Here is a 14,853-nt window from a genome sequence, read left to right as displayed (position 1 = left end):
TTGTAATTGTTTCCAACGCGATACAAGTTCGGGAGATCTAAAGGAACTCATTATAACTTTGTATATTCGATACGATTTCAATTTCCGCGTCAAAGGAGAAGCCTACTGTAATTCGTGAGTGGTCAGTGGTTACGCTCGTGAGGTAAAGAATGGGTTTGTGACTTTCTCATTCAATTGAAAGACTCGCGTCACTCTTATAAAATGGTTGAACGGAATACAGACTTCGAGTAGTCTCTTATTTTTCTTAAAGATAGTGAGGTCACGCGCATCCTGTGAGCATGGTGAATCCGCAAGACGCGAGACGCGTATCTCGCGTCTTCGCCGCTCCACGCTACAAGAGGTTCAATGGTTATCTCGATTATCTAAACACATTTATTTACGTGGTAAAGATTTGTTTTTAAATCTATGAACTGATGCTAGTCCTATTTGGAACGAAGTGTATTTGAAATAAAAAAGAATACTAGGTAAAACAAAAGTTGTCTGCAACACGAAGTACGCCTTCGCATTAAGACTGAAAATCCTAATGTTTATCGAATGTTCCCAAAAACCTTCTGATAATCTGCCCGCATTCACCCCTCACCCCGCTCCTCGCCACTGAACCGTACTGTTTTCACTCAGCAGCTGGTCAGCGGTCACGTTTACGAGGTAAACAACCGATCGATTCTTGATCGCCGTTCTTGTCGATCGGAAAATCAAAATACCAGCGCGATATTGCCGCAAAGATGAAGCAGTTATGTTATTTGATTCGTACTTCACATTCGAGTCGAAGCTTGGGTGGCACAAGTTATTTCTTGCGGTGGAATCGACGAGGGGAATTCAGAAAGTTGTAGCGTTTGTATTGTTGGAATAAATGGTCGCATGGGGATGGTAAGTTTAACAAACAATTTCAAATTTTGCCGCTTGAATTGAAAGTAAAGTTCATTTGAATTGCTTTCTTATATATTTCTGACGGTTTTAGATTAACCTGCTTGATTTATATCGGATACGCTTCATGTTGACAAGTCCCTCAAAATGGCGGCCAAACTTGGAGATTGCCGAAAATTAGGTAAGTTCACGGAGTTATGAAGTTCTCGTAAAGGTCGGGCCGCAAAGTTTTTTTCTGTAGTTACCTTTTCTATGGCACCTACTTCCTAGCTATGTTAGTTGGATCAGTTAAGAACGCCTCACTTTTTCAAAAATTTACCTTGAATTTGATCGGTTTTGGCGTGTTTGATTTAGGCGAACCGATAAGGTGTCATTCAAGTCTTCCTGTTTCCTTGATTGACACGTGATGTTTACGAAAGTCGCCTCGATAGATAAGATAGAGTTAATATACATGGCTGTGGTATTTGTTTTTTGCTGAGTTCCGTAGTTTTTTGTAAATTGTCCTCTAAAGTTGTATGAAATTAAAGTCTTGAAAAGTGTCACAACAAGCCTTCGCTCGAGTGAAATTTAATTTCCGTAAAACTCTGAAAAATAAAGAGATCCGATCAAACTGATTGTGGTTTTAGTATAGGTACATGAATGTCTTACAACACACGAGAAACGAGCGAAATCCGTGTCTCAAGCAAAATCGACCGGACCGCTCTTACAGAGACACTCTCTTAAGTGTTAACAACCGAGCGATATTAAAGTATGCCCAAAGAAGAGAAGAAGAGAATTGTCCACCAAAAAGCCAAATCAATATTAGGAATCGCTTGACATTTCTAAACCAACATCTGATATTTTCAAGAACTTTTGGAAGAACCTTAACGGCGGAAATTCTGTGACAAATTTCTGACAGCCAGGCATTTAGTCACATCGTTTTGAAATAAAGCTATTGTGTGTTTTGATATCAAAAAATGTTAAATGCCGCCAATCGTTTGTGATAAGTAGAAAACGTCAATCGTTATATCGTTAGTGCTAGATTTAGCGTAATCAGTGAACTGGAGCCAACCAAAAAAATTATCCACATTTCTATTTCGAAATTAACAATGCTTTCATAAGTAAGCTGGGACGTAAGTCTGATGCATTTGAAGAATGTAAGGGCATCAATCTACCCGCGAGTTCGTACAGACGGAAGCGAAGTTTCCCTGTACAGTGTAGTTAGAGCTCTGTTTAGTAAATATGGAGTTCTCTGTCTTATAGTAAGGTTGTTGACGTAATGATGGACGTGGAAGGCAATGGAATTCACTAAGAGGTCAAGAGAGGATGTTCTCATGAAAGGCATACGTATGGAAATGATCCATTTCGGAGAAATGCCAGGATATTAAGCTAAGGCAGATGTCTTTTAAAACGAACTTGCTACGCTTTTGCTTACTATCGAGATGGTTGGCAAGGCTTGAAATATTAAAACAGATCGAAATCAGTAAACCTAGGAAAACGTCCACTGTAATTTTCGAATGGTTCATTGTTAGGTGCTCACTTGTCAGTTGAAGACTGGCTTACTTTCAACCCGTGTTCGTCAGGTTTATCGCCTCGCAACTTAGCAGCCCGAATGGCTATGCCTTGTAGCGACTTCGTCCTTGATGGCCGCTAATCGCTCCCTATTTTTTTGGTGTCTTTTTAAGTCGGATGTCTTTTCTCTGAATTAAAACCGGTCCTAAATGTTGTCAATGGTCAAAATTAGCTGAATCGTATGCATTCCCGGACAGGCTAAGACGATTTTAACGGCTCCCTCTAGGGATGATGATCGAATTAAAAATTCTTTGAATTCATAATCTATCGATAACGTGGTTCGGCCGAGTGACGATAAAACGTCATTAATACTCATATTATTAAAGAAAACACCTTGTTAGTTCTTTTTATCCACCGCAAACTTTGTTTTAGCCGGCGGTATACTGTAAACTAAAGCATATAAACACAAATTGACAAATTTTAGTTTTTTCTTTTCTATTTCAAATTTCATAATAAGACCGATAACATTTCTGCGGGTGAAACAAGACGAAAATGTTGAAACTGTTCAAAATGTGGATGCGTTTAGCAGCTGAACATTCGGCCACCGTCATATTTATTTTAGCTGGCAGAGGCAAAGTAAGAACTTTGGAATGCAAGATATTTTTAAAAACCTATAACGTTATCCTCTAAATTGTCCTTTACTCTTGTAAATAGCCCGAAACAAATTTAATAAGGAGTAAACTTCTCGAAGTTTCTAAATAGGTTACAACTGAAACGTAATACCAGAGAAAGTGTATAAAATTATTTTAACGATTCGGTAACGATATTTAAATAACCCCTTCATTGACATTTCCCTGAAACTAAACCGGTCTCTAAACTCAAATCGAGTGAATTGGAAAATCAAGTTAAATACTTAGGCGAAACGTGACTTTTCAACCAGCACTTCTGAAAAACTACCCTTGGAAGCATTTTCTTGTTGTAGCCGACCAAATAACAATAATTTACCTGTATCAACTCGTCCAAAATCTCCTGCAAGCTTTTCCCTAATGTGGTGTTTCGGCTGACTTAGTGGCTCATCTTTCTGTGGCAGCTCGGAGTTTTTATAGCGTGTGTCGCGGAATCAAGAGGACTGTATACTTCTTTGTTTTCTAAACGCGTTTATTTTCTTCCATCACTCCTGACAATCTGAACATACTAATACTCTAACGATCTAATACCAATCTACCCTTACAATTCAGTGCTTCTTCGTTTTACAGTTCTAGTTGCGAAATAAAGTAATTTTCCCACAATCACGAGTTCAGTAAATTCCCAATCCCAAAGTACTGTAATATACCCTATTTTAGTTGCAATTTCACAATAACACGTTTCTTTCCCTTATTTAGTTCACTGTACGCATGCAAATCAGTGTTGAACTTTGTTTACGTTGTGAAATATCATGTCACGAAATCTTCCTATTCGCGTTACGATCATTCTAGTATTTCGTTACATTGTGTGACAATTCATAACATTAATCATTAATTATAAAGAAATCGTTCTCGACAGCGTGCTCCTGCCAGCCGCTTCCTTTTTTCGCTGTCTGAATCAGCCGCCATCTTAAATTTGACCAAATATGGTCTGGTGCCCTAATCCCTTTTTCAAGCTCTTTTTGACAGCTTTTACTTAGGTAGTATAATGATTGATAAAAGGTATCCGGAGTTATTCTCGTTTTGCTTGCTCTCTCTGTCTAAAAAGAAAACGCGAGAAGACCTGGGAAAGAGGGACAAGATAGAAAGGGGGAAAAAAGGTTGAAAAAGAGGATGGGAAGATAAGCAAATAGAGGAGGTTATTTTTTCGTGTGCTAACATTATCTCACGTCAGAAGGCCCCTCAACAACACTGAATGCTGAACGACGATGTGCTAAATGGAGTTGGTTGGTTGTTAACTTAGGTTTTTTTTCCACATCATTGCTTTTGGAGTTTCATGTAAGCATTAGTCGGGGTAGTAGTCGACAGTAATCAATGGTGCTGACAAAATCATCAGATGCTTCACCGTAATTAGAAGTTATTTTATGTTTTTTTGTTTGATACGAAAAACGGCACTGACAGGTTTTCTTGTATCGTGCTTTGCGCTCTGTCATGGTGAATCTCTGGCGAAGCTTGAGTCTTTTCTGTAATCTCTCAGGATGGCGAGACAGAGAAGGCATCTTACCAGTCAATTTAAGTTGAGACACGAGATTAGATGCAACTGTCGCGAGAGCTGAGTGAGATAATTTGGATCGAAGACAACTGACGGAAGGCAGTTAACGCCAGCTCTCGGGAAATGAGGTATGCTCACGAGTGATAAGAGAAGGACCATTACGAAAGTGATACAGATGGGGAGTGGGGAGATTTTTTAATTACCTAAGAATGACGATATTTGCGAAAATGCTAAAAGACAAGAATTACGGCTCAGGACTAATTACTTTAATAACAGTTGTTAGAAAATCCACAAACACCACTTTTAATTGCAGCTTAGTTGCTTATGGTTCACTTGTACTCTGGCCCTAATTACAAAGATTAACAAGAGACCAATTTTAATTGATTCTACTCGTAGCTACTTGACAATATTTATATCTTGCTAAAAAATTCTATTATTTAAACATTTACAATTTCTAACACTAGAAATTTAATTTTCAGTTATCTGATAGCATCTTATTCTCTAATGCCCTGTGTATCACTAACATCGCTAACTCTTGGATATCCTTAGGTTCTGGACTGTTTCTTTCCCATCAGCAAAAGAATAATTTAACCGCGTCTATCAAGTATGGTCATGAAAAGAGGCGACTTTGAAAACACCGCGAAGGATTCATCATTTAGTCAACCTATGGGCAGAGTTAAAAATTTAAAAAAATTGCAATAAATTTTCTCTTGGAACTAAAGAAAAATCGATGATTTACAATAACGCAAATGCAAGTAGTAAGTCTTTTTTGATCAAGAATTGATCGTATTTTTCGATCAAGAATGGATCGTCTTTTTCGTTCAAGAATTGACAGTAAAATTAATAGTAAAAAACTGAACGTTCTGAATCTGATCCATAGAAGAGAGAGAAATTTGACGCTAGTTGAACAATTGAAATTCGTTCCTTACAGTCGTTTGCTGTATGGAAAGAGATCTGCCAACAAATGGATAAGCATAGGGTATTCAATATTAATAATATAGAAAGAAGGACTTATTATTCAATACTGAGAATGTAGGTGGATATAGGCTGCTTTTGCATGTTTCAAAACCTTGTCAAGAAAAACGCGCTTCGCGCTCCTTCAGGGTTTTCCTGAAGGAGTAGAAGGATGATTGAGAGCTTGGTTAGTATATTTACTGTTCAGAAGGAGTGTAAGGTTTGACCATAAACAGGGGATTACATGATTCCCCGAGTTCACATTCCCTTTTTCAGCGGTCAGCACCTGTCGTTTCGATAAAAGGGTGCTGAGAGAGAAAGCTTTGGAGACGCAATTTCTATTCCTAATCTTAACGAATCGCGTTTGTTGGTCCCCAGAAAAAATCCACTGGTTCTGCATTTTAGTTGACAACAGGGGTTGCACGGTCAGGGATGCGGGGCGGGGAGGGGGAGAAGGTATGATAGGTGGGGTGTGCAATGAATCGGCCATCTAAAAAGATGGCCTCTTGATTTAGGGAAATTAAAGAGATATTTATACATTAATTAAAGCGTACCTTTCGACGACGTCTGGTAGTTCTGAATTAAAACCCCACACATATTCCACCGATGAAAACACCGGCGAAGGCGGCAATTATAGCGTAAGATAAAGTAAAGAAACTTATTTGGGAAGAGGTTGAAGATTTTTCCTTTCCTGTTTCTTGGTTCATTTTGGAATCTGAAAGGGAAGTGACAACACGATATTCAAACTGTGTTTAAAATATTTCATAAGATTAATGAAACCGATAGACTAGCTTGTACTTTCTGACAACTTCGTGTAAAGATCATCCAGTTTCCGTTTCTTCGGTGGTCTCACTATGAGTATGAACAACTACCATATATACTTCTCAATTACTGAGAAGGCAAGTTACATGTGCACGCGAGGGCCGACACCCGTAAGTTCTCACACGCGCTCGTTGTCATTGGATCACTCGCGCTCAGTGCCTCAACATCTTCCTATGCAGAGTAGCGTGTCACAAACTTATTAGGATCCCTGAAGCAGAATAAATTTTAGCCTTGGGTTGGACTAAACAGAGAGAAGGAGTGAGAAGTGAAACATTTCTTTGCAATGTTTATTGGCTAGAGTCAATTGAATAAGCTAAAATTTCCAACAATGTAAGGAGTCTTACCTAACTCTTTTATGTACAAGAAAGCCGCTGACGATGTCTTCTCACCAGCACTGTTGCTTGCAACGCATTTATATTTGCCATTATCTTCTATCTTCACTTCCGTTATTATCAGCTGACTGTGTTTATTTTTGTTATCTGAAACAACCCTGGCTCTCACATTGGATGTTACCGCATATGAGTCGTTGTTCTTCATCCATGAGATGGCTGGTGTTGGAAGACCCATGGCAGTACAGTTAAAAGTTACATTGGAGCCAATGAAAACGCTTTGGTTCTTTGGGTTTTCAACCACCTCAGGAAATAGAAGGTGGGGTGCCTTTGTTGTGTCAATTGGACTTAAGTTTTCTGCAAAATAACCAATCAAGAGTACTATGGCAAGTAAGTAAAAACCTTGGGGTGAGGGGGGTTGGTAAGGGAAGGGGAAGGAGATAATCAAGCTAAAATAAACAGAATTTGCAGAAATATCCTGTTTTTCACCTACACTATTGCTGATTTCCGTAACCACTTTTGCTATTTTTATTAAAACAGCCTTTGACGGAGATAACGAAAAGAAGTAACTACGATTATAAATATTTACCGTGCCCAAATTTATTTGTGTTGGGAATAATCTGATTGTTACCTTTATGAAGAATTTCAACGGATTTTCTCGTGCAGTATCCAGCATAGTCATTTTCTGCTTCACAAGTGTAGTTCCCGAAGTTTTCTATGGTCAGATTCTTGAGAATTAATGGACATTTCAGATTCTTCACTGGTTGTGGTTTGAGGCATTTGTCTCCAATTTGTCTTCCATGGGTATCATACCACTGGATATACTTGATCCATCTCCTGGGATAAGACCCGTCTTTGTGCTTGGGCCACGCTTCACAGGTAAGATTAATGGCTGCTGCGATGGGTTGCGTGCGGTTTGGCGGACTTGAGAAGATTTTAACTTCAGGTATAACTGTAAAAGCCAGAAATTTTTAAAAAGCTGGCTTATCATTAGCTAGTTCCCTATTGATTGAAGTGTCAACAATTGTAAAAATAAAACTGTCACTGATGATTATATTCATAGACGAAAAAGACCTGGGTAATAGTTATACTTACCAGATTTGGTGTTACATGTTGCAGCATCGCCCGTGACTGATGAGAAGAGCAATAAAGAATTGGCAACAAGAACTTGTAGCAGGATAAACTTTGTTGTGTCTCCTCTCCAGAATGTGTTAACCATCATGATATGCTGTCGAATAGTTTTTGTTTCTGGTTCAAAAGAAAGGAAAAAAGGAAAGAACTCCTTGTAACTCCAGTTTTCATACTGGGTGTCTTCTTAATGTGCGGCCCTGCACGTACTTTTATTTTAGAAGATTACATTTATAACAAATATCTTGGTACAAGGGCCGTATGCAATGGTGCGAGCAGAGCTGGTAAAAGTCGCACGAGCTTGTGTTGGTCCTTGCATGATTAAATGTACAGGAAGACATGATAAAAAAACCAAAAGTGCAATATATGTGATAAAATTGGCTGAGTTTAGGCGAGGCGGATGAAAATATTTGGTCTATTTGGTTAGACTACTGAAAAGCCACATTAATTTTTGGAATTGCTTGACATATCTAAACAAACATCTGATATTCGTAGGAAGTTTGAAAGAACCTTTAAGCGTATGCCCAAAGAAGAGAAGAAGAGAACTGTCCACCAAAAAGCCAAATCAATATTTGGAATCGCTTGACATTTCTAAACCAACATCTGATATTTTCAAGAACTTTTGGAAGAACCTTAACGGCGGAAATTCTGTGAAAATTTCTGACAGCCAGGCATTTAGTCACATCGTTTTGAAATACAGCTATTGTGTGTTTTGATATGAAAAAATGTTAAACGCCGCCAATCGTTTGGGATAAGTAGAAAACGTCCATCTTTTATATATCGTTAGTGCTAGATTTAGGGTAATCAGTGAACTGGAGCCCGACAAAAAAATTATCCACATTTCTAGCTCGAATTAACAATGCTTTCATAAGTAAGCTGGGACGTAAGTCTGATGCATTTGAAGAATGTAAGTGCATCAATCTGCCCGCGAGTTCGTACGGACGGAAGCTACTAGTTACAGCTCTGTTTGGTAAATATGGAGTTCTCCGTCTTATAGTAAGGTTGTTGACGTAATGATGGACGTTGAAGGCATCGGAATTCGCAAAGAAGTCAAGAGAGGATGTTCTCATGAAAGGCATACGTGTGGAAATGATCCATTTCGGAGAAATGCCAGGATATTAAGCTAAGGCAGATGTCTTTTAAAACGAACTTTGCTACGCTTTTGCTTACTGTCGAGATCAAGGCTTGAAATATTAAAACAGATCGAAATCAGTAAACCTAGGAAAACGGCCCCAGTAATTTTCGAATGGTTCATTGTTAGGTGCTCACTTGTCAGTTGAAGACTGGCTTACTTAAAACGTCATTGCTACTCGTATTATTAAAGAAAACACCTTGTTAGTTCTTTTTATCCATCGCAGACTTTGTTTGAGCTGGTGGTATACGGTAAACCAAAGCATACAAACACAAATTGACAAATTTTAGTTTTTTCTTTTCTATTTCAAATTTCATAATAAGACCGATAACATTTCTGTTTAAAATGTGGATGCGTTTAGCAGCTGAACATTCGGCCACCGTCATATTTATTTTAGCTGGCAGAGGCAAAGTAAGAACTTTGGAATGTAAGATATATTTAAAAACCTATAACGTTATCCTCTAAATTGTCCTTTACTCTTGTAAATAGCCCGAAACAAATTTAATAAGGAGGAAACTTCTCGAAGTTTCTAAATAAGTTACAACTGAAACGTAATACCAGAGAAAGTGTATAAAATTCTTTTAACGATTCGGTAACGATATTTAAATAACCCCTTCATTGACATTTCCCTGAAACTAAAGGTCTCGAAACTCAAATCGAGTGAATTGGAAAATCAAGTTAAATACTTAGGCGAAACGTGACTTCTCAACCAGCACTTCTGAAAAACTACCCTTGAAAGCATTTTCTTGTTGTAGTCGACCAAATAGCAATAATTTACCTGTATCAACTCGTCCAAACTCTCTTATAGGGTGCTCTTTCCAGCCGCTTCCTTTTTTAGCTGTCTGAATCAGCCGCCATCTTAAATTTGACCAAATATGGTATGGTGCCCTAATCCCTTTTTTAAGCTTTCTCTGACAGCTTTTACATACTTAAGTAATAAAATGATTGGTAAATGGTACCCAGAGTTACTCTGGTTTTGCCAGCTCTCTCTCTCTAAAAAGAAAACGCGAGAAGTCCTGAGAAGGAGGGACAAGAAAGAGAAGGGGAAAAAAGATAGAAAAAGGATGGGAAGATAAGCAAATAGAGGAGGTTTTTTTTTTTCGTGTGCTAACATTATCTCGCGTCAGAAGGCCCCTCAACAACACTGAATGTTGAACGACCGTGTGCTAATTCAAATCCACCCTACAAATGGAGTTGGTTGGTTGCTAACTTAGGTCTTTTTTCTACATCATCGCTTTGGGAGTTTCATGTAAGCATGAAAACAAACATCTGATATTCGTAGGAAGTTTGAAAGAACTTTGAGTGTCGACAACCGAGCGATATTAAAGTATGCCCAAAGAAGAGAAGAAGAGAACTGTCCTCCAAAAGCCAAATCAATATTTGGAATCGCTTGACATTTCTAAACCAATATCTGATATTCTCAAGAACTTTTGGAAGAACCTTTCGGCGGAAATTCTGTGAAAATTTCTGACAGCCAGGCATTTAATCACATCGTTTTGAAATACAGCTATTGTGTGTTTTGATATGAAACGTTATATCGTTAGTGCTAGATTTAGCGTAATCAGTGAACTGGAGCCCGACAAAAAAAAAATTATCCACATTTCTATTTCGAAATGAACAATGCTTTCATAAGTAAGCTGGGACGGAAGTCTGATGCATTTAAAGAATGTAAGGGCATCAATCTGCCCGCGAGTTCGTACAGACGGAAGCGAAGTTTCCTCGTACAGTGTAGTTAGAGCTCTGTTTGGTAAATATGGAGTTCTCTGTCTTATAGTAAGGTTGTTGACGTAATGATGGACGTGGAAGGCAATGGAATTCACTAGGAAGTCAAGAGAAGATGTTCTCATGAAAGGCATACGTATGGAAATGATCCATTTCGGAGAAATGCCAGGATATTAAGCTAAGGCAGATGTCTTTTAAAACGAACTTTGCTACGCTTTTGCTTACTGTCGAGATGGTTGGCAAGGCTTGAAATATTAAAACAGATCGAAATCAGTAAACCTAGGAAAACGTCCACTGTAATTTTCGAATGTAATTTTCGATTTTCTCAAATCGAGTGAATTGGAAAATCAAGTTAAATACTTAGGCGAAACGTGACTTCTCAACCAGCACTTCTGAAAAACTACCCTTGAAAGCATTTTCTTGTTGTAGTCGACCAAATAACAATAATTTACCTGTATCAGCTCGTCCAAACTCTCCTGCAAGCTGTTCCCTAATGTGGTGTTTCGGCTGAGTTAGTAGCTCATCTTCCTGTGGCAGCTCGGAGTTTTTATAGTGTGCTCCTTCCAGCTGCTTCCTTTTTAACTCGTGAATTGCGCGCATGCTAATGACACCTTATCGGTTCGCCCAAATCACACACGCCAAAACCGATCAAATTCAAGGTAAATTTTTGAAAAAGTGAGTCGTTCTTAACTGATCCAACTAATATAGCTAGGAAATAGTTGTCATAGAAAAGGTAACTACAGAAAAAAAACTTTGCGGCCCGACCTTTACGAGAACTTTATAACTCCGTGAACTTACCTAATTTTCGGTAATTTCCAAGTTCGGCCGCCATTTTGAGGGACTTGTCAACATGAAGCGTAACCGATATAAATGAAGCAGGTAGATCTAAAATCGTCAAAAATACATACGAAAGCAATTCAAATGAACTTTACTTTCAATTCAAGCGGCAAAATTTGAAATTGTTCGTTAAACTTACCATCCCCATGCGATCATTTCTTCCAACAATGCAAACACTACGACTAGTGTTCGAATTCCCCTCGTCGATTCCACCGTAAGAAATAACCTGTGCCACCAAAGCTTCGACTCGAATGTGAAGTACGAATCAAATAACACAACTGCTTAATCTTTGCGGCAATATCACGCTGGTATTTTGATTTTCCGATCGACAAGCACGGTGATCAGGAATCGATGGGTGTGTTTACCTCCTAAACGTGATCGCTGACCAGCCGCTGAGTGAAAACAGTATAGCGCGGGGTGGGGTGGGTGGCAGGCTTATCGTCATAAGATATTCGAATACATGCTTAAAAAGCTTTAGGACTTCAGTCTAAACAATGAAGGCATGCTTCGGGGTACAGACAACTTTTATTTTATTTTCATAACTTTCTCCTTTAAATTAGAGCTGGTATTAAATAGTAGAGTTAGCAATATATTTTTAACCGGGGTACCCATATAACCTTTTTGCCTGTCATCTGTGGTATAAAATAAGGTGTATTTTCCACCAGAACCTTTTATTTATGCCCCATATACTTAGAATGTTTGTACTAAGTAATTTTTGCCAAGAATGTATGCAAAATGATAGAGATTTGATTCATTCCACTGACACGTTCTTTTAAGTTGTAGCGCGTGCAGGTTTTTCCTATCAAAAGTCGCGCGTGCAACACACCGGAATTGAAAATTCGTCGTAAAATCGCACGAACCTTAGAATGAGTGTAGGCAACTTTGACCTCTGGCGAGATGAAGTGGATGGTTCAAAGGACCCCCTGAGATTTTTTTCAGGACTAGAACTGAGATTTGTTTATAACTATGATAATCGTCATCAATAGCGGACGATGCTTTTTACCCATTGTTGTCATCATTATCGTTATCACGCCGGAGGAAGTATAAAGCTGGCATGTCGCCTTACCTAACTACACAGAAAATTGTTCTCTCTTTTGCTCCCCTTGGATCCTGGAAACTGTTACTATTAAGACGATCAACAAGAAAGCCTTCATAATTATTGAAACTTTTGATTAACAGAATGTAAGAAAAAATCGGTGGGGAGAGTTATTCGCCTATCTTATAACCTGAACGATAGTTTTCAATAAAACAAATACCCCTTAATTCAATTACCTTAGTTGTCTCGTGTTTAATAGTGGCGTTTCTGGGGACCGAAGATTCTTCTCTGATTTTTCTTGTCTCAGCCAAGACTCACTATCATGAATGTTCTGAGACATATGCAAGGTAATTACATCTCTGCCTTGGATACGCTTCCTGACACCATCATGATCAGGATACTGACATGTTACCTTTGGACTTCTCCAAAACTTCCCCAAAGTGTGGCGATACCTATGGCAAATCCACTTTTTTTTTGTTTATCCTCCTGAGCGAGGTGAAATAGGCCAATCCTTGCCAAGATTAGTTCATTTTCACTTAAGACCTCTTTAGACAGGTGGCAGCTTATCAAATGATGTTTTACTTCGTCATTGCATTCAGACAGTCGTACCAAACCACTTAAGCCACGCGATCAACCAAAGTTTTTTCCATCTTTGCCATTCAAAAAGCAGTCCTGAGACATAATGAACGTCTCGCTAACGAACTACTTCTTCCTGTACTTGTAAGGAACTCACTATAACTTTGTATACTCGATACGATTTCAATTTCCGCGTCAAAGGAGAAGCCTATTGTGGTCAGTGGCTACGCTCGTGAGGTAAAGAATGGGTTTGTGACCTTCTCACTCAATTGAAAGACTCGCGTCACTCTTATGAAATGGTTGAACAGAATACAGACTTCGAGCAGTCTCTTATTTTTCTTAAAGATAGTGAGGTCACGCGTATCCTGTGAGCATGGAGAAGCCGCTCCACGCGAGAGTCGTGTCTCGCGTCTCTGCCGCTCCACGCTCTCAGAGTTGGGCGAAGAAACGACACGTTATTTCTGGTGCGATACAAGAGGTTCAATTGTTATCTCGATTATCTAAACACATTTATTTACGTGGTAAAGATTTGTTTGTAAATCTATGAATTGATGCCAGTCCTATTTGGAACGAAATGTATTTGAAAGAAAAAAGGAATACTAAGTAAAACAAAAGTTGTTTGCAACACGAAGCATGCCTTCACATTAAGACTGACAGTCCTAATGTTTATCATGATACTTTAATGCATATGTTCGAATGTTCCCAAAAATCTTCTGATAATCTGCCCGCACCCACTCCTCACCCCGCCCTCACCACTGAACCGTACTGTTTTCATTCAGCGGCTGGTCAGCGATCACGTTTATGAAGTAAATATGGCGATCGCTACCTGATCACCGTTCTTGTCGATCCGAATGTCAAAATACCAGCGTGATATTGCCGCGAAGATGAAGCAGTTATGTTATTTGATTTGTACTTCACATTCGAGTCGAAGCTTGGGTGGCACAGGTTATTTTTTACGGTGGAATCGACGAGGGGAATTCGAACACTAGTTGTAGTGTTTGAATTGTTGGAAGAAATGGTCGCATGGGGATGGTAAGTTTAACGAACAATTTCAAATTTTGCCGCTTGAATTGAAAGTAAAGTTCATTTGAATTGCTTTCGTATGTATTTTTGACGATTTTAGATCTACCTGCTTGATATATATCGGTTACGCTTCATGTTGACAAGTCCCTTAAAATGGCGGCCAAACTTGGAAATTACCGAAAATTAGGTAAGTTCACGGAGTTATAAAGTTCTCGTAAAGGTCGGGCCGCAAAGTTTTTTTCCGTAGTTACCTTTTCTATGGCACCTACTTCCTAGCTATGTTAGTTGGATCAGTTAAGAACGCCTCACTTTTTCAAAAATTTACCTTAAATCTGATCGGTTTTGGCGTGTGTGATTTGGGCGAACCGATAAGGTTTCATTCAAGTCTTCTTGTTTCCTTGATTGAAACGTGATGTTTACGAAAGTCGCCTCGATAGATAAGATAAAGTTAATATTCATGGCTGTGGTATTTGTTTTTTTCTGAGTTCCTTAGTTTTTTGTGAATTGTTCTCCAAAGTTGTATGAAATTAAAGTCTTGAAAAGTGTCACGACAAGCCTTTTCTCCAGTGAAATTTAATTTCCGTAAAACTCTGAAAAAATAAAGAGATCCGATCAAACTGATTGTTGTTTTAGTATAGGTACATGAATGTCTTACAACACACAAGTAACGAGCAAAATCCGTGTCTCAACCAAAATCGACCGGACCGCTCTTACAGAGACACTCTCTTAAACACTACAAATTGATTAATAGGCCTGAAATGAAA

General features: G+C 38.7%; 1 protein-coding gene and 1 long non-coding RNA gene across 6 annotated transcripts in view; one reads left to right on the top strand and one right to left on the bottom strand.

Annotated features, from left to right (window-relative positions):
* Positions 1-14,853, bottom strand: part of LOC131796464 (vascular endothelial growth factor receptor 1) — a 53,366-nt gene that overhangs the window by 15,353 nt on the left and 23,160 nt on the right. The window contains exons 2-6 of one of the 5 annotated variants that reach the window (XM_066168637.1): positions 7,731-7,883; positions 7,267-7,587; positions 6,651-6,989; positions 6,039-6,199; positions 4,654-5,194 (exon numbers count right to left, since the gene is read on the bottom strand). The exons of 1 other annotated variant lie outside the window; for it this stretch is intronic. In XM_066168637.1, coding sequence (XP_066024734.1) covers positions 6,066-6,199; positions 6,651-6,989; positions 7,267-7,587; positions 7,731-7,857 — 921 coding nt within the window. In that variant the 5' untranslated portion in view covers positions 7,858-7,883 and the 3' untranslated portion in view covers positions 4,654-5,194; positions 6,039-6,065. Of the gene's footprint in view, positions 1-4,653; positions 5,485-6,038; positions 6,200-6,650; positions 6,993-7,266; positions 7,588-7,730; positions 7,884-14,853 lie in introns of those variants that run through there. 3 more of the 5 variants (XM_066168628.1, XM_059114054.2, XM_066168643.1) reach the window with 3 other exon arrangements.
* LOC136281752 (uncharacterized) lies at positions 660-4,748 on the top strand. Its single transcript, XR_010717946.1, has 3 exons — positions 660-867; positions 959-1,045; positions 4,516-4,748. It is a non-coding gene; the product is annotated as an uncharacterized lncRNA (long non-coding RNA).

The sequence above is a fragment of the Pocillopora verrucosa genome, chromosome 1 (genome assembly GCF_036669915.1).
Source record: "Pocillopora verrucosa isolate sample1 chromosome 1, ASM3666991v2, whole genome shotgun sequence".
Taxonomy (NCBI): Eukaryota; Metazoa; Cnidaria; class Anthozoa; order Scleractinia; family Pocilloporidae; genus Pocillopora; species Pocillopora verrucosa.
The sequence above is the reverse complement of the archived record's forward strand: the minus strand, read 5'-3'. Positions and strand labels throughout refer to the sequence as shown.